We start from the raw sequence: 19,612 nt of genomic DNA, 5'->3' as shown, positions 1-19,612 counted from the left end.
GGTACAGCCCCACAGGAAGGGGAACTTCCTCACCCACCAGGGTCTGACCTCCCCTAGGCTGTGGTTAGGTCAGGCAGTACACTCCACCCATATTTAATGGATGCTGTTTCCAAAATTCCAACAGTGTTCTCATTTTTGTCAGGACCAGGTGGTAGCAGACATGAATGAACACTAATCTTGAGAAATATACATTTACCTGTGGGTTTGGATTTATTCCTTTTCACTTTATTTTACCTGAAGTACTTCCACATATCTAAAAAGGTTGAAGGGTCTCACTGGGTACACCTTCATGTAATAAAATGTATACTTCTCTTCCTCATAACCCCTAGTGCTGGATTACAAATATGCACTCCATTTGTTTTTGTTTTTGTTTTGGTTGCTTGTCCTGTTTAAATTGATTTTTATTTAGTGTAAAACAATCTTATTTTACATAGCAATCCCACTTCCCTCTCCCTCCCGTTTTTCTACTTAAGCTGAAAAGTGAGTTCAATCCAATTCTGGACACCAGTTCACTTTGTGTGAAGTAGTGTTGTGCACAGAGTGGAATGATACCTTGGAGCATCTGGGCCAGGTGACGCCGTGCACCTTCCCAGCTCCTTGCACCCCTTCCATTGTCCTCCAGTGTTTTTACTGTCAGGGAATCATTCTCTAGACTTCACTCTAGACATCATGGGTCACAAGCAGGAAGTATGTCCTCCCAGCATGGGCTTAACATAGTCAGATGAAAGTATGACAGGTCCAGGCAATGTTCCCTATGAGGATAGAGTGAGGTGGTACCCTGATGGTGCGGACAAGTGTACTCTCCTGAGGCCAGCTCAGCTGCTAGTTGTGGTGAAACATCCCATTAAATCCAGCAGTTTTCAGGTATGGGGATTTGAATATTTGTTAGTTTAAGACCTACCATGTCTACATAGTGAATTCCAGGACAGTCAAGGGTCTACTGAGAGACCTTGTCTGAAAACAGCAATAACAAAACAAAAACTAAGAAAAACAGAAAAGGTTCTGCTCAGATGGAGGGAGAAACTGAGTGTAGGCTACCTAAATATGTACCTGGACAGTCAGGCCAGAGAATAGAACATGTAACCTTAACCATGCTCTAAGGCCAGCATGAAAACTCTTTATGTGAGATTCTCAAAACTCCCAGTGCTGAGGAGGTAGAGACAGGAAGATCCCTGGAGCTCAAAGGCCACCCAACCTACCCAAATTCATGGGTTCTGGGTTCACTGAGAAATACTGGGTCTCATTTCACTGCCGCTTCCCTCCAAGAAGATAGATATCCATTGATGAAGTCACCCAGCACTGACCTGAGACTCTACATGCATATATGTCAAGCACACACACACACACACACACACACACACACACACACACACACACACTCACTCACACACACACACACACACACTCACACACTCACACACACACACACATCACCCCTGTTCACAACTCATGAATCTGGAGACAGCAGCACATGGAATGGTTTGTTTCTCTTCATGAGTCAGCAGTGTAAAAATGCCATGTGAACCAAATACATACACAGATTCTCAACAGTCCCCATGAAAATTCCAATGCCATTTTCCACAGAAGTAGAAAATCCTAAACTGCATATAGTGATGGATATGTCTCATCCCAACATTCTGAAGCCCAATGAGTCTGAGGACAGTCGGTATAGGTAGTTCCAGGTCGGTCATAGTTACACAACAAGACGCGAAAAACAGGAAGCAGGTGCTATACCGCTGAGCCTCAACCCCAAAACTTCTTTTACACTTTATTTGGGATGTAGATCTCACTAATTTCTAGAATAGCCTGGAGTTCACTCTTCATCCAGAGTGGATTTTGCATTTTATATCTTTCTGCATCAGCCCCTGAAGTAGCTGTGGTATCAGCACGCACAGTGCCACACACCAGGCAGACCCACCAATTTTCGAGTTTTAAACTACTCACTGTCTTTGAAACAAATATTAAGACACACAAACAAAACAAGCAAATATTAAAACAAACAGAAAAAGGAAGGAATAAAAGAAAAAGAAACAAAACATAGCTATCAGTGTGGTTGGAATGCTCTTAAAAATTGTTCCTGAGCCTTATTTTTGTTTTCTTTCTTTTTGTCTTCATTTTTTTTTTTTGTTATATCCCAACTGAGTTTCTCCTCCCTCCTGTTTCCCAGTTCCACAGTCCAACCCCCAATCCTGCCCATCTGCTTCTCCTCCTCTCTTTCTCTTCAGAAAATGGAGGTCTTCTGACAGATATCAGCCAGCCACGGTATATGAATTTTCTGGGAGACTATGTACCTCCTCTTCTATTAGGGCTGGAGGAGGCGATCTAGTAGGAGGAATGGGTACCAAAGGTAGGCAACAGAGCCAGAGATAGCCCCTGATCTTGTGAAGTCTCACAAGAATACCTATCGTGGTTAATAAGGATCAGGAGAAACAAATAAAGCTCCTCTGGCCCTAAATGGTGTAGAAAAATTTAAGTCTCTTTTATGCCCTGTTACCTGTTGTTCTTCTGATGAATCATCAGATTGAAGGTGTTCTAAGGCCTGAAATCTATTCACCATTGCTTCTTTGAGTGTCTGAACTTCTTGAATCATATAACTTTCTAGAGCCTTTATTGAATCAGTTAGTTTCTTGTTTTCTACAACTACAAATGATTTTATGTTTTTAATATTTTCATCCTTAGATATTATCTGAATGGCATATAAATTGCCTTCCAGAAACAATATTCTATCCAATAGCTTGCCATTATCCTCAGACCTGGAACAGATTGTGTCTGCTAGTCTTTCCATCTGATGTTCCAGTTTTTTAACCTTATTAGTAGCTTCTTCCAATCAGTAACGAGCTGTTTCTGCTAGCATGTTAATGCATTGCATTGTTTGTTTTGGTTATTGAGGCATCGGACATGGAACAAATTTTGTTTTCCAGTTGGTCATTTTTATGTTTCCTGGTTTATATTTTACCTGTCAGCTCTCTACTGCCATCTTTAATATTTTGAACCTTTTTTTCCAAGCATATTGTGTTTCGTGTTCTAATTGTAAGCTCTTCATTGTCATTTTTGATGTTTTGAATCCTTGTTACTAAGTCTCCTATGGTTTGTACAAGTTCCTTATCATTTGCTCTAATCTCCAAGCATTTCTTTAAGAATATCATATTAATGATGAAACCCACTGCTATTACAAAAAAATGTATATATTGGCTAAGTCGTGATTTTCTTCTGCTAAAATTCCTTCTATATATGAAGGAAAAAAATTCCTCAAGTCCTGCATTGTAAGATTATCTGCCATAGGTATGGAACGATTGATCTCAGATATTATATCAGTTTAAATTATGAATGATGCTGCAATTACCTTAGGTTTAATTCTGCTGTCCTGGAACTTCGATGCTTTTAGTTGTAGATCTAAACTTGTGTTAGTTATGCTTAGAGGAGTACCACCAAATAGCGTCAGGCAGCAGACGATATACCAGTCCCTGTAGAATAGCTCTTAACGAACTAAGGCAAGCGAAATTTTGTTAAATGAAGGCGTGAAACAAGCCTTGTGCAAATTGCTGGGACCACAGTGCTAACAGATTTCTCCTCCAACTGTTGCGTCCTTGGGAACACAATCAGGGCAGGCCCAGAGGCCTGGCCATGTGCGGGGAACACACAATCGGGGCGGGTGTCCCAGGCTTTGTGCGAATGCAAAGTGAGGAAATGGGCAGGAGATGAGCAGTGATCTTAGGGCCGCTGTGGAGGTAAAGGAGTTGAGGGATGACTCACAAGCTGCACTGTGTCTGCGTGGTTAGGCAAGGGACCTGCCTGTTCAGGGATGGTGGGGAAGGGAGAGGCGTCTGCCGCCTGGGTCAAACCCAGGTCCGTGAAAATCCTGATCCCACTTCAGATATCGTGGATAGTAAGGATCAGGAGAAACAAAAAGGCCGAATAGATGTTTATTCAGGGAGAAATAACTTACAACATAGACTGATGAACACCAGCAACTTCCTGGTCCCAAGGATGCCTCCGGATGCTCTCCTGTCCATGTCCTGCCAGTAAGAGCACTCAGGTGCTCCTCCCCAGACCTAATTCCTCACGTCACTTCCGCCCCTGTCTCCCCCCCCCCCCCATGGGCGTGGTCAGTGCCACAGATGTGGACGAAGTAAATATCTCACTACAAATACCAGCTAACACAAATGTATATGCAGAGGTCCTAGACCAGTCCCATGTAGGCTCCCTGGTTGTTGGTTCATTAAGTTTTTAAAGGGATCACATCTAGACTGACGTGAAAGGTCTTTTTTCTTTGGTTTTCTTAATTAGGCTTCCTTTCTCAGGATGCTTTAATAATCACTTTCCGGTTTGTTAAACTATATTGGGCTATATTTCCTCTTCCTCTAGTCTCTTGATGTCTTCATTTCAAATTCACAAAAATGTGGAAAAATTCATTGACTTCCAGGAAGAGAATTTCCAAAGGGGAACTTTTCTAGTGACAGTGTGTTCAGTGTGTGAGAAGTCACTTTGATTTTGCTTTTAATTATTTTCTTGTCTTTATATGACATTTTTTAAAAACATATTTTACATATCGACCCCAGTTTTCCCTCCCAGGTTTTGTATTTATTAAGCAATAAAATACGTTTTATTGGGTTGCGATTCCGGATCTGTGCAACCACGCCTGAAATGTTCTCATTTCGTGGCTTTGATGTGTGACGTCACTAAATCAGTGCTCCGTGCGAAGCCCCTCCCTCCCATCTCATTTCTCATTTCACTTGATTATTGAGAAATGTGCTTTATTTCCAAAGCGTTTGATTTTTTAAAACGCAGCCAGGTCCCAGATGTCCACAGAATCAATCAGAGGTCTCTGTAGGACTTCTGGCAGGCGGAGCATCATTGTTCCTCCTTATTGGGAACAGGACCCGGTCCAGCGACGGCCAGAGCAGCATACACACTGGGCTCCTCTGGGGCTTCTCCAGCCAGGGAAGGAGGAGGTGCAGGGGTCCCCTGTCTGAGTGAGCTGCTGCACAGCTGGGCGTAGACCACATCCTGGGGCTCTTTGTAGTCAGCAGCCTGGAGTGGGAGAGAATGAGAGGAAGGTTTATGCTTGACTTGCAGGATGCACAAAGCCTGGAGAATACAGGACCAACGTGTCTGACTCTCTGCCTTCTTCTGCGTGTCCCAGCCTTCTCTAGACACGGCAGAATGCAGGACAGCTTCTGCTTTTCTGAGCCTGGGGTCTTTCACCTGGGCATATATCCTTCCCTGTGTGTCTTCCTCAGGTGGCCTCTGTAGCAGGATAATAGTGAGGTTCAGATAATGTCACCTTTGTTCCTCTGTGACTTTGCTCGGTGCAGTTTTCCACAGCACAGTCAGAGTGTCCCCTTTAGATGACAGCGTCCCTGATGGGATCTCCTATAGCTTCCTTCCTCTAGTTCTGGCCTCTTATCCTGGCATTCTAAACTAGGCTGTCTTGACTGTACCCACAGTGCCCATCTTCCTGAAAATACTTTACTGGGATCTGAAGAGATGGCCCTGTGGTTAACTGCACTGACTGCTAATGCAGAGGACACAGGTTTGATTCCCAGAACCCACATGGCGACCTACATTCATCAGCAACTCTTGTTCTAGTGTATCTGAAACTCGCTTTTGGCCTCTGGGAGCATCATGGATGCATGTGGCACAGATACATATATTAAGGCAAAACACACCACCCACAAATACAACTACAAAAGGAAACAACATATTTCTGCCCAAATGCCTATGGATCCTTCCTGTAGATTCCGGTCCCTAAGGTGCTTCTGATGGCTTCTCCATCTAGGCTGTCTCCTCCAAAACAACCAGACAGATGCCAAGGATACAGAAAGCTGACAGCAGCAATTAGACCCAAGATTCCCAGGAAACCCAGGATAGAGTTAGGCCATAGCACACTGGAGGCAGGTAGATGTAGAAGGCAGTGTTTGGCTATGGATGATGTTGAGCACCAGGGAAAGAAGCACAAAGAAGGCCTCCTGTTGTATACTGGGCCCTAAGTTCTTAGACTGCACACAGTGACAGGAACCTCACCAAAATGTCCAGCTCGACACCATCCTTAGGTTTCTTGTCCTCCACTGAAGCATCTGTCACAGCAGAAAAAAAAAAAAAAAAAAAACCCAAAAAACAGAATGTCTCCTGACCAGAGTCTAGCAATGTCTCAGACCTCTAGTTTCCTGCCTCGTCCAAGTGGGAACAGAGAAGCAGGGAGTGTGGTGATATCCATGTGTTCATAGTGTGAAGTTCAGACCCAAACAGCAGACCTCACAACCCCTTCACCACCCCTGCAGTGCAGAGACCTCAGGCTCCACCCCCAGGACCCCTTCACCACCCCTGCAGTGCAGAGACCTCAGGCTCCACCCCCAGGACCCCTTCACCACCCCTGCAGTGCAGAGACCTCAGACTCCGCCCCCAGGACCCCTTTATCTCACAAAGACTTTCTTCCTGGGTGGCAGCAGCTGGGTTGGATCTGGAAAGACAAGGAGACATCAGGGGGCAGTGAGTTGTGTCAGGAAGGTGGGGTCTAGGCCCCTGGTCTTGAGTTACCTCTTCTGGCGGCCTCTGTGTCTGATTACTGGCTCTATAGCTCCTGCAGGAAGTTGCAGTTCTGTCTCTTTCTGGGCTGCAAAAGAGAGGAGTCTCAGCTGGGGGCCCCCCAGGCATGTGTGGGGAAGGAGGGGAGGGAGGGACCTTTACAACAGGGATGAGTGAGCAGACATCCCAGGACATGGCCAAGCTCATAGAGGCACTGACATCGCACAGGTTCTGAGACCATGACTTTCTCATCTGAGATCTGCAAGTGCTTCTAGAACCCATCACCACCTGAGACCTCGGTCACCCACACCAGACTCACCATCCTTCCTGAACTTTCCCTGATGCTTTCGTCGGAGGAGGAGGAAGATGAGGATGAAGAGGAACAGGAGGAAGGCCACAGAGACTCCGATCAGAGCCTTCAGGTACCTTTCCAGGCCTGAGGTACAGGGGACACCATGAGTACCATGAGTAGGGACTCTTGACGCTTTCCTAAGCACCTACTGGGTGATGGACCCACACTGGTCTTTGCACTCATCATCTCCCATCCTCACAACCATGCAACATGGAGTTGTCTCTTTTTCTATCCCCACAGATGACCTGAGTGGAAGTGGCAGAGCTGGGAGTTGAACCCAGGGACTCTGACTTCCACCTCCTTTCTCTCCACCTGGGCTGAGCCTCATGAGCTGGAATGAGGCAGCAGGAATGCCCTGCCATGGTCCTGTGCCACACCCTTGTACACATCACTACCATGGTGGGACAGACCTGCTGAGGACTCAGGTTCTGCAGCCCTCCTCTGTTAGTAGGATCCATCCAAGGCCTGCACTGAAGAAATTGACACATGTGGGCTAGGCCTCTCCCCTTCATACTCAGAGAAACAGCTGCCAGCCCAGAATGGGAAGGATGTGTCCAAGTCAGCATATCCAGAAGCAGCTGTATCAAGCCCATAACTGGCTATGGTCCATGTGGGTACCACATCCAACAGGATGGTTACATAGCCTTCTGGGATAGCCTGAGTCAATGCAGGTGAGAGGCGTGTTCTCAGGACCTTAGAGGCTGATGGGGAGGTGAGAGTCTGGGATCCCTGCTCTCCACCACACCCACCTGCCCATCCTCCACACTGATCTAAAGGATGCCTCTCTGGACACCATCTTCTGTATGTATGTCCTGGGCTTCTGGGTTCTCTTTTGGGATCTCTGTTTGCCTCCCACTCTCACAAGCTAAGTGAGAGAGAACTGAGGGCACTGGTGGGCTCAAGTGAGGCAGCCTGGGCATGGACACCATTCCCTCCACTGAGGGGACTGAAACTTAGCAGCTGTTTCAAGGGTCTTGAGTGTGGTGGGCAGGAGGCTCTAATATGTCCCAGCACACAGAACAAGCAGGGTGATGAGTAGACGCTAACCAGGGACCTAACTCTGCTGTACTCTGCTGTCTGTTACATCTGCCCAGTAACCTCCCCAAGACTCTCGTGCTCTCTACCCCAAACCTAGACTGCAATGGAGGATGGAGTGGGCATTACTTGAGGGACCCTGTTGGCATCCAGTTCTCTACTAGGGAAGTTGCCTTGTGACTAACCCTTCCTGTTGTCCTTTTAGTCACACACCATCCATCCAAGGGCTCTTCTAGAGTTTGGAGTTCAAATTACCTGTAGAGTTCAGGGTCACCTCTCCTGAGACAGAGAGCTCCACAGGGGCACTGGCATGTGACAGCAGGTAGGGAGATGAATCTCGAGAACCATAGCACCTGTAGGTGCCTGAGAGGGCAGAGGTCACAGCACTCATGGAGAATTCAGCCTGGGACCCCCAATCTTGGGACTTTGATTTCATTTGCTGGGGTTGATGTGCTGCTCCCTCCTTGGACAGAATGAAAGTATCCACTTTGTTTGTTGACTGACACAGCAGGGTCACGTCCTCTCCAGACTGTACTGTGGAGTTTGGCCTCACTGAGAGGGTAGGAGTTGCAGGAATCTCTCCTAAACAGACAGAGACAATGAGAGGCTGCATTCAATGGTCTGAGCTGAGACTTCACAGGGTTTTGACTCTGAGCACCTGGGACTCTTCTTGTCTCTGCCTTACCCTCTCTCCTGCTCCCCGTCTCTGCATCTGTTCTGTAATAAGTTCCCAGTCCCTCATCCCAGCCGTCAGCTCTTACATCCCCCAGGAGAGATTACAGTACCAGATTGATTCTATTTAGTTCCTCACCTGAGATCAATATATCCAGGGGGTCACTGGAGGCTGACCACTCAGAGGAGAGGTTGTGTGCACCATAGCATCTGTACTGGCCACCGGTAGTTCTGCTCACAGAGCCCAGTGTGAAGTTTGCCACTGAGAGGCCAGCCTGGGTCCTCTGGCCATGATGCTGGGTGAAGTCTGTTCCCCCCACCTTGTACAGAGCAAATCTGTCATAGTTGATGTCAGAGCAACACTGCAGGGTGAGGCTCTTTCCAGGGTCCAGGATGTGGCCTTGCTGAGTCTGCAGGGAGGGCTTCTTGGACAGGCCTGGAAGGAAAGAGACAGGCTAGTGATTAAGAAGCTGATTTTTCTTTTTCTTTTTTCTTTTTTCAAACACCTATCTGCCCCCAATCTTTCCTGAACATTCCCTTCGTCTCCCAAGGTGTCAGGCTCTGGCTCAGTGCACAGGCTCTCCATTTAGTCATTCTCTACTTAAAACTCCCTAGAGGTGTCAAAAACACTTGGCCAATGATGTGGCTGACTCACCTGAGATGTGTATTTTCAGGGGGTCACTGGGTACTGACCACAACTGTGGGGTGTTCTTTAAGTAACCATAACATCGGAATGTTCCGCTGTGGACAGGGGTCACAGAGCCCACAGAGAATATGGCTTGGTGGCCATTGCCTATATACTGTGAGTCCCAGGAGCTGGAGAATTTCTCATCTTCCTTGGTGAGAACGAACTTGTCATATCCATACCGTGAGGCACACTGCAGAGTCATGTTCCCTCCTGAGGTCACCACAGGGCTGGGCAGTGCTGTCAGGAAGGGGTTATCATTGTACATTCCTAGGACAGAAGGAGCAGCCAGTTACATGGGATTGCACAGTCACAGTGCTGTGCAGGCCTAGGCTGGGAGAAGGTAATACATCTGAGAGCAGGGCCTGGGGCTGAGACTTCAACTGTCCCCCCACCTGTCACCACCAGTTCCAGGGTGTCACTGCGCTCTGACCAGCCAGCTGAGCTGTAACAGTAACAGCGATACTGTCCTGCATGTTGCTGTGCCACAGAAGGAATGGAGCGTGTGCACTTGTTCCCAAGCTCCTTTGTGGTCTGTGTACCCTCTTTATGCAGAAAACACATTTCTGCATCCAGAGTCCCCTGACAGGAGATGTTCATGGATCTTCCTGAGGCGATGACAGGGCCTGGCTCAGCCCTGAGGGTGGGTTTGTGGAGGGACCCTGCTGGGAAATAGAGAAGGAGGTGGGTCTGTGTCAAAGTGGCAAAGAATCAGTTACACTTGCAGACAGCACTTTTTTTCCATTTAAGTTATTTTTCTGTCAAGCTATGCACCCTGACCGCAGTCTGCAAACCTCCCCTCTCCCCCAGATACACTGCTCCTGCTTCCTTTCAGAAAAGCGTAGGGTTCCCAGTGATATTACTGGAACATGACAGAATAACATGCAGTGAGACTAGACAACACCCTATTAAGGCCAGAGACGGCAACCCGGTAGGAGGAGAAAGATCCCCTCTGCAGTCAGAGACCTACAGTCTCCTATAGTTATGAGTAAGGCAGTGGTGGCACATGCCTTTAATCCTAGCACTCAGGAGGCAAATGGAGGCAGATCCCTGTGAGTTACAGACCAGCCTGGTCTTCAGAGTGATTTCCAGGGCAGACAGGGACACATTAAACCTCTAAAAAACAAAATCAACCAACCAAGCAAACAAACAAAAGAACCCAGGACAAACCAGCACATCGTGTGTGCAGAGGGCTCAGGGAAGATCCATGCATGTGCCTTGATTGTGGCTTCAGTCTCTGAGCCCTTGTGATCCCTGCTTAGTTGATCCTGTGGGCCGTGTTCTCCTGGTATCTGAGTGCTCAGGCTTCTCCAACACTTCCTCTATCTCTTCTGTGCAGCGCCCTGAGCTCTTTTTGATGCTACTTAAGCTGATCTATTGTAATAGAGGTGTCCAGAAAGACTCCTCCTCGTCCTGGACCTCCTGGGCTTTGCTGCCACTCTTTGCCTTGGATTCTGAGTCTTGTGTCCCTCTGTCTCCCACTATCTGTGTCTATGGGCTTAGGAGCCCTGGATCCTCACACAGCACACACCAAGGATCCCTCAGCATCTTTGCCATTTTAGCATCATTCAAGGAAAGGCTGGGGTTCCTCACCTGAGAACAGGAGCTCCAGGGGCTCACTAGGTTCTGACCACACCAGTGTGCTGTTCTTATTAAAGCCATAGCATCTGAATGTCCACCTTTGGCTGGAGGTAACAGGACCCACAGAAAACAGGGCCTGATAAGGATCAGTAGAGTGGTTATACTGTGATCCCAGCGTCGAAGAGCTCTTTGGTGGTCCATCCTTAGTCAGAATGAAACTGTTTTGTGGTTGCCTTGAGACACACTGGAGGGTGACATTCATTCCTTCAGTCACCACAGGGCTGGGCTGGGCTGTCAGGCTGGGTTTATTGGAGGCCCCTGGACAGAAGCGGGAATTAGTCAATTAAATGTCCTCAAAGGCCTCATTATCCTCCAGGGTTATGAGGGGAGTCATCCCCGTGTACAGACCCGCTTCTTAACAGTCAACCCTGAGTCTGTGGACTCTGAGTCCTCTCACCTGTCACCATGAGCTCCACGGTGTCACTGTACCCTGACCATCCATCACTGGTCCAATATTCACAGAAATATCTACCTGCTTCATGAGGACCTATTTTTGATATTGAGAATGCAGCCTTGCTGTTATTCTGTAAAAGCTCTGTGTGCAGTGAATATCGTTTTCCATTTTTATACAGATTATAGTATGTAGCTCCCATGGTCCCCTCACACAGCAAGGTCACTGTCGAATTCTCGGGGACAGCATAGTCTGGCTGTGCTCTTAGCACAGGTTTCAGTGGAATTCCTGCAAGGAAAGGACCAGCTAGGAACTAGGGCAGCCATCATCAGATAGCAGCCCCCGACCCCAACCCTCCAGCCATCCCCAGAGGCAGCAGCACACATGTGTGGTTTCCATCCTCACTGCCCAGAACGGCTCCAGGAATGATGACAAGTGATGTCAGGACATCTGCAGACCCTCACTCACCTGCCAGCACTGGTGTCCCAAGGCCCAGAGCCAGTCCTGGAAGAGAGATCCCTGTGAGAGGTTTGTCCCTGAAGCTTGTGAAGGTCCTCAACTCTGCAGAACCTCCCGATGCCCTGGGGTTTCTCTACTGACCAGTGCTGGGCTGTGGGGCAGCGTCAATCCCAGATTCCATATCCCCTCCCCATCCCCACATCTCACCCAGACAGAGCAGGGCTGTGAAGGTGAAGGTCATGGCATCTCCTCCTGGAGGCTGCTATTGTACTAATGGGCAGAGCTACAGAGTCTGTAGAAGGGGCAGGAGACATAGGGTGCGGCCTCTTGAGACAGCCCACTCCCCATGACATGGTTGTACTTCAGCAGCCCCACAGGAAGGGGAACTGCCCTCTTCTCACACCAGGCCCTGACTTCCCCAACGCTGTGGCCGTGTCAGGCAGGAGACTGCTTCAGTATTTAGTGGTTGTCATTTCCAAAATCCTTTCATTGTCTGTGTAAATGTCATCATCTTTGTGAGGACCAGATGGTAGCAGACAAGTATGAATACTATAAGTAAGAAATGAAAATTTTCAGGTCAGCTTGCTTTGTTCCTGTTCACATTTTATTATGAGAAATATTTTTTATATTAAAAATGTTGGAAGGTTTCTGTGCAGAGTCTGCCTCTGTACATCTGCATGCAATAACATTTGTAATACACTTCCTCATAGTCTCATTGCTGGCTCACAAGTGTGCATGAGGTGCTGGAGAGATGGCTCAGAGGTTCACAGCATTGGCTGCTGATCCAGGGTCCTGCGTTCAATTTCCAGCAACCACATGGTGGCTCACATCCATCTGTAACGAGATCTGGTGCCCTCTTCAGGTGTGCAGGTGCACATCCAGGTAGAAGGTTATTCATAGTAATAAATAAATCCCCCAAAAAACAAACAAAACTACGTGTACGTTACTTTTTCTGGTGGTTTCTTCCTTCTTGATATGTGTACTTTCCATTACTACACTTATTTATTTGCATTTAATTTTAAATTATACTCATGTAATAGTAATAAATTGCATTCATTTTTTTCATTATGTGTGCAAATTCACATATGTCACACACAGGTCCAAGGACAAGTTCTGTCTCTGTGTATTCTATACCGAATCAGTAAATTTCTCAGTTAGTAGAGTGCTTGTGTGACATTCTTAGCTGTCTGTGTTTGAGCCCCTGCGATACATAAATCTGATGATGTGGCTGAAGTCTGACTTCAACATTCAGGAGGTAGAGCAAACAATATTGGGAGTTTAAGGACATTCTTATTAAGCAACGTGTTTGGAGACAGCCTGGGTTATATCTGGCCCTCTGTAATTAAAGCAAAGGAAAAGACCCCTATGGTATGTGTCGAACATGATCTTATACATGCAACTATCTTCAAAGAAATAATGGAAATATATTAACTATAGAGCTCCCACCCTGCGGATATGCCCCACGTATTTCATCGTATCCATTTCTAAGAGGATATTCCTGCCACATATCCTGTGCTTTTCCACCTTTTTGAATTGTCATGGTCTTTCTGTCACATGGCTAGAGCGTCTCTTTCCAATTGATCTCATGAGCATCTGTTTTTCCTGAGATTTGGGGATGCGCATTCGCTTTGACCCAATCAGGGTTTCTCTGACTGCCCTGAGCTCACACCTAAGTCCCACAGGAGTGCCATCCCCTCCTGATTCTGTAGGGGAAGCTACTGAAGAACACTGCAGCTGGCTTGTACTCAGGAGCTTTAGCACCTGAGCTTTGAGCTGCCTTTTCTGATGTTTACATCTTGCATTCAGTACCCTCTGTTTGAAGTCTGTAAATCTTATCCGAGTTTTTCCTGAAACATTGAAACCCATGCAAACTTGGTTGTAGGACTCAGTAAACTGAGAAGCCCTTTGACTGAGAAATGCTTTGGCCTTTGTCTCTTTTTGGGGGAGATTCCTATCAGAGGATTTGGTATGAGGACATTGAACAGGTGATGTGCAAATTGTATAACAATAACATTGCTTCTGTGAAGCAAAAATCAATCAGGTCACCAGAGCCTGGTTCCCCTGCTGCTGCAATGAACAAATTTCACCTTGGAGTGACCCTGGTTTTCCCACTGAACATTACAAAGCATAAGACCTACATTTGACATGGTTGGATGAGCCACACATGATGAACTTGCCCCAGCTGACTGATTTGCACACAGGACATCTCATTAGTTCTGTCTGCACAGATAGATTAAATGTAGAATTCCAGTAGAGGCATCACCATTTCTGGTTGATATGAAGTTAGGATGTGGGGTCTTGATTCTTCTCCAACCTTACCCACGGCCTCTACCCATGGCACTCTATAGGCACCACTATGGCTGACCATATAGCCAGATAGACTCTGCTGTGTTAGTCCTTGAATGCTTCTGTCCACTCACGTTTGTTCAGTTGACTAAGGCTCCTTCCTGTTGCTTTTGAGAAACAGCTCATGGTGGAATGAAGGGGAGTCTCTGCCTTTATTTCACCTCAGTATTGGGCAGAATCTATGTGGCTGGGATCTTGAATGTAGGCTCTCTGTCTGTGTAACTCCCATTGCGGTCATACAGTATGTAGTGTTTTGCTTCCCCCCCCCCCACAGTGAGTGATCTTTGAAACTTTTTGAAGTAGGTTCAGATCTTGATTATTGACTTTTGATCAAATTCTTTTTCTGTTCTAGGGAATACTTTTTCCATCATATATTATCCTGTGATTGAAGCCACACACCCATACTCCACCACACACCCACACTCCACCACACACACACACACACACAGAGGAGTTTGAAGGTTTGCATATTTAACCTAAACTTGAATTCTGCATTGCAGACAATTTGATGAGGTCTATCATTCCTTCCACATATCAGGATGTGTTTGTTTCCTGATAACATTTAGTTGAGCATTTTTTTTAGTCTATCCCCAGATGGGAGAAATTTCCACCAAGCTTCTTGATGATATGAGCAGGTCCATCAGTCCTAGCTGCACTGACAGAGAAGCCTTAATAGGGAGCTGTGTGAGAGAAAGGAGGGAGCTGAAATAGTGTCTCATATATATCTGACATCACACGTTAGCCTGTCTCTGAGGACTTGCGTATCTGTGTCTTTTATCACTTGCCCACTCCCATCACTGTTCTGTTCAAACCTTCTCTTTCCAGGCCTGCATCACTTATTATGGTCTTAACCTTCTGGGATTCCTCAGTGGTATTATCCATGTTATGCATAGACTTCTGACAAGACGAGCTGGACCCATCTTCTATGACATACTTCACCAGAAACAGAGAGCTAGAGCTATGTGCCATTTTACTGCCCGCCCCCAACGCTGCTCACAGAGCCCAAGGAGACTTCAAACTAGGAGAACCCAGTGTAATCCTCTGCCCAGTAAATACCTTGGTATATCATCCTTACTTAGACATCTGAGAGACACTGGAAAGCCAGTTTCTGAAATGTTCTTGAATAGATCAATTCTGGGACTATAGTAACGAATTCTTCTTGGGACGACCCTCTTGTGAAGATGGACAGTGTGTGAATTCTTATTCCACATCTGCCCTCCCCTATCCTCTGTTGCAGGTCTCCCTTCCCTCACACTCTGACAAAGGAGAGCTCAGCAACACCAGTGACATTCCATCTGTGGTTCTCTCAACACACAGCTACAGGAAAGACCTTCAGTATTTGAAATAATCGATTCAGGGTGAGACTTCTCACCTTTGACCAGCAGCAGCTGCAGAGTGTTACTGGCCATTGACCACATGTGAGCTTACATTTTTGCAGCAAGTGGAACCATCTATGTGGACCCATGTTGGTCAGCATTTGTTGGTCCAGTCCCAGGGACATGCTGTGTCTATGGAGTTGCTGTTAGTTCAGAGTGCAAGAACACTCATGGTGTGTTCTCCTTTCTTGGACAGAATGAAGCTTATAAGACTCTGCCCAACTCGAGAGAGTCATGGTCCCACCCTAGGCCACCAATTGTGTGAACAAGGCTGACAGGCATAGATTACTGTAGAGTTCAGTAAGGAGACTGTATCCGCCAGGACTGGACTTAGTGTCCTTTCCTCTGTCTTTATGAGCCTGTAGGTGTGAATGCACCCTGAGGAGACAGTACTTGTATGATTGAAACACTGATGTAGACCTGTGCAATAATGCCTCATAGAAATAACTGTTAACTTTGTCTAACCTCAATACATTGCATTTTTTCTCTAAGCAGAGTGTGGCTATGACCTCCAATGTGCCCAGACTCCAGAGGTTCATGGATTCCACACCAAGGAGGGAGCAGGACTCCATCTCCAGTGAATAAAATATATAAAATAAAAGTTCTAAGATTGGGAGTTCCAGGCAGAATTCTCCATGAGTGCTGTGACCTCTGCTCTCTCAGGGACCTACAGGTGCTATGGTTCTCGAGACTCATCTCCCTACCTGCTGTCACATGTCAGTGCCCCTGTGGAGCTCTCTGTCTCAGGTGAGGTGACCCTGAACTCTCAGGATGACTTACAGACCAAACCCTAGATTAGCCCTTGATTTGGGAGTGGATTAAGGGGACAAGAGAAAGGGTTATTCAGAAGGAAATTTCCCTGACAGGGAATTATGTCCCACAGGTGATGTGCACTCCATCCTCTAATGCAATCTAGGATCGCGGTAGACAGCATGAGGATCTTGGGGAGGTTCAGGGCACATGTAGGACAGATAACTGAGACAGGTCCCTAGTAAGCTCCTAACCCTCACCCCCCCCCTTATTCTGTTACCTAGGACCCATTGGAGCCTCCAGCTCTCCACCCTCAAGACCCTGGCCAAGCTGTTTAGGATCAAGCACTTCAGTAGAGAGTGTGGGTCCCATCACCAGACTGCCTTGACCGACTTCACCACAGTCCTCATTTCTCTGTCACTAAGCTTGGGAGTATGTGTGAGGCAAACAGGGATCCCATCAGAGACGTGAGAAGCATGGGAATTAGAGGTTAAGATTCAGAAGATGGTGTTCAGAGACAGATATTTTGGCTCAGTCTGGAGGACGGGGCAGGTGGGTGTGGTAGAGAGCAGGGATCCCAGACCCTCACCTCCCCATCAGCCTCTAAGGTCCTGAGAACATGCCTCTCACCTGCATTGAGTCAGGCTATCTTAGAAAGATATGTAAAGCTTCTGTTGGATGTGGTACCCAGACAGGCAATAGACAGTTATGGGCTTGATACAGCTGCTTCTGGATATGCTGCCTTAGACAAGTCCTTTTGATTCTGTCCTGGCTGCTGTTTCTCTGAGTATAAAGGGAGAGGCCTGGCCAACATGATAAATTTGCTTTAATGCTTGCCCTGGATGGCACCTCTAGTAAAAGAGGTGGCCTGCAGAACCTGAGACTGCAGTAGGTCTGTCCCAACATGTTGGAGACATGGACTAGGGTTGGGCACAGGACCATGGTAGCATATTCATGCTCCTTCCGGTCCAGCTCATGAGGCTGAGCTCAGGTGGAGCAAAAAATGATGGAAATCAGAGTCCCTGGTTTCACCTCCCAGCTCTGCCTCTTCCAGTCAAATGAGTCAGGTGACTGTTGAGAATCTATATATGGCTTTGGTTCAGTCATTTTTACACAGCTGACTCATTTCAAATGCCACACTGTCCTCAAGGTCATTGGCCTTCAGAATGTTGAAGATGAGAGTTATGCACCACTATATCCAGTTTTGGATTTTCCAGTTCTGTGAAGAATGTCTTGGGGATTGTTAATAGCCTCTGTATTGGTTTGGTTCACATAGCTATTTTCACACAGCTGAGTCATGAACAGAGAAAACCTTCCCATCTTCTGTTGTGTTCAATTTCGTGTGTTGTCCATGTGGGTGATCTGTGTGTTTGAACACGTGTGCACGTTAGAGACTCAGGTCAATGCCGGAGGACTTTATCAAAGATTCTCTGTCTTTGTGGGACTGAACCGGTCCCATGAATTTGGGTAGGTTGTGTGGACGGTGCGCTCTAGGGATCTTCCTGTCATTAATTCCCCAGCAGTGTGATTTTCGGGAAATGCACATATTGAGTGTGGCCTAGCGTGGCTTAGGTTACATGTTCCATTCTCTAGACCTGACTGTCTAGGTATTTGGGTAGACTGCACTCAGTTTTTCCCTCTACCTGTGCAGAATATTTTCTGCTTTTGTTTGTTTGTTTTTGCTTTTGTCTTGTTTTAGGTTTTGTTTTGTTGTTGTTGTTTTGAGACAAGGTCTCTCAGTAGACCACTGGCTGTCCTAGAAAGGACAGGTCTATCTAAAAAGGGTAGGTCTTAAATTCACAAATATCCACCTTCCATCCTCCTGAACAAGACGCCATGAGCTTCACCTACACAGCCCTCCTCTATGTGGGTGAGAAACAGAGACGGAGTGGTGACACTGTGTTCTGGGAATGACACTGCCTCCACAGCCTGTCACTGGTCCAACAGGAAATCCCATGGCCTCAGGACTTTCTACAGAGGCCAGGGCCTTGCAAACTTCAGGGACAAGCCTTTCACAGGGAACTCTCTTCCTGGACTGACTCTGGGCCTCAGGACACCAGTGCTGTGAGGTGAGTGAGTGTCTGTAGATGTCCTAACATCATTTCTCATCATTCTTGGAGCCATGGATTGGCAGTGAGGATAGAAATCAACATATAAGTGCTGAACATGTAGCTGAAGTGTTGGGATTGGGGGCTGCAATCTGAGTGTCGCTGCCTGGGTTCTTGCTCTATTTTTCCTTGCAGGGAACACTCCCTAAGGCAATCCTCAGAGTACAGCCAGACTTTGTCATCACTCAGAAGACTGCAGTATCTTCTTGTGTGAAGGGACATGAGGAGCCAAATGGTAACTTCTGTTGAAAGACAGATACAAATATTTGACACAGAGAGAGATCACACCAAGTCCTAGGAACAAGGCTGGATTGGCAATCTCAAACGTAGGCCAGAAAAATGCAGGGCGATACCAATGTTGCTATCATTCTGTGACTCACAGTGACTCTCTGGAGCTGGTGGTGACAGGTGAGAGGACTCACAGAGTGCACAGCCTCAGGGTGGACCATAGGGAAGTGAGGCTGTACACAAGGATGACAGCCGTCACAGCCCTGGATTATAATATGGCTATTGAGGACATTTAACAGATTCCTCCTTCTCTTGGAGGGGCCTACATCTAACCCATTGTGTTAGCCCATCCCAACCCTGTGCTGACTGAAGGAGGAAACTTCATCCTCCTTTGTGTCTTAAGTCAAGGATATTATGGGTTCATTTTGACTAAGGAAGGACCACAGAAGCACTCCTGGACTCACGCTCAGAGTATACCCACTCTAATTGTCAGTACCAGGCCCTGATCTCTGTGGGCCCTGTGACCTCCTGTCAAAGGTGGGCACTCAGAGCTACAGCTTTGACAGTAACGTCTAACTGGTGTGGTTGAAACCCATTGACCCGCTGGAGCTCTTGTTCTCAGGTGAGAAGCCAAACTTTCCTCATAATGATGTTGAAAAGACACAGGAGTAGAGGGAGGCCTTCTTGTGTGGCGTGTGTCAGGGCTCCAGAGCCCATTGACACAGCTCATGTGAGACACAGAGACACAAGAAATAGAATCCAAGAAGACAGCAACAGCAAATCCCAGCAGATCCAGGACTGAAAGGAATCTTCATGGAGTCCTCCATTACTCTGAACCAGCTTACATAGCATCCTCAAGGAGGCTGGGTCTCCAAAGAATAGAGACAGCAATGGTCAGAGAAAACAGAGCACTCAGGACACCAGGAGAACATGTCCCACAGGATCGAATAAGCAGAGATCAGGAGGGCTCACAGAGACTGAAGGGCAACCAAGGCACATGCATGGGTCTTCCCTAAGCCCCCTGCACACATGCTGTGCTGATTT

At 47.0% G+C, this 19,612-nt stretch overlaps 1 protein-coding gene across 2 annotated transcripts; it reads right to left on the bottom strand.

Annotated features, from left to right (window-relative positions):
- Window positions 1–4,554: 4,554 nt before the first annotated feature.
- Window positions 4,555–12,119, bottom strand: LOC127238951 (leukocyte immunoglobulin-like receptor subfamily B member 3). Of its 2 annotated transcripts, XM_051207737.1 has the most exons (12): window positions 11,968–12,119; window positions 11,770–11,805; window positions 11,308–11,589; window positions 10,863–11,168; window positions 9,665–9,931; window positions 9,240–9,539; window positions 8,724–9,020; window positions 8,168–8,494; window positions 6,845–6,961; window positions 6,538–6,608; window positions 6,025–6,077; window positions 4,555–5,031 (listed from the first exon to the last, which is right to left on the bottom strand). In XM_051207737.1, the coding sequence occupies exons 1-12, from the start codon at window positions 11,999–12,001 to the stop codon at window positions 4,812–4,814; spliced, it is 2,310 nt and encodes a 769-aa protein (XP_051063694.1). In that variant the 5' UTR covers window positions 12,002–12,119; the 3' UTR covers window positions 4,555–4,811. The 2 variants fall into 2 exon arrangements, with proteins under 2 accessions (XP_051063694.1, XP_051063696.1); XM_051207739.1 differs by lacking the exons at window positions 4,555–5,031; window positions 6,025–6,077 and adding an exon at window positions 6,386–6,460 and having other exon boundaries at window positions 11,968–12,114.
- Window positions 12,120–19,612: the final 7,493 nt, after the last annotated feature.

This window comes from Phodopus roborovskii, unplaced genomic scaffold (genome assembly GCF_943737965.1).
Source record: "Phodopus roborovskii unplaced genomic scaffold, PHOROB, whole genome shotgun sequence".
NCBI classification, from domain to species: domain Eukaryota; kingdom Metazoa; phylum Chordata; class Mammalia; order Rodentia; family Cricetidae; genus Phodopus; species Phodopus roborovskii.
This window is presented reverse-complemented; position numbering and strand designations above follow the sequence as displayed.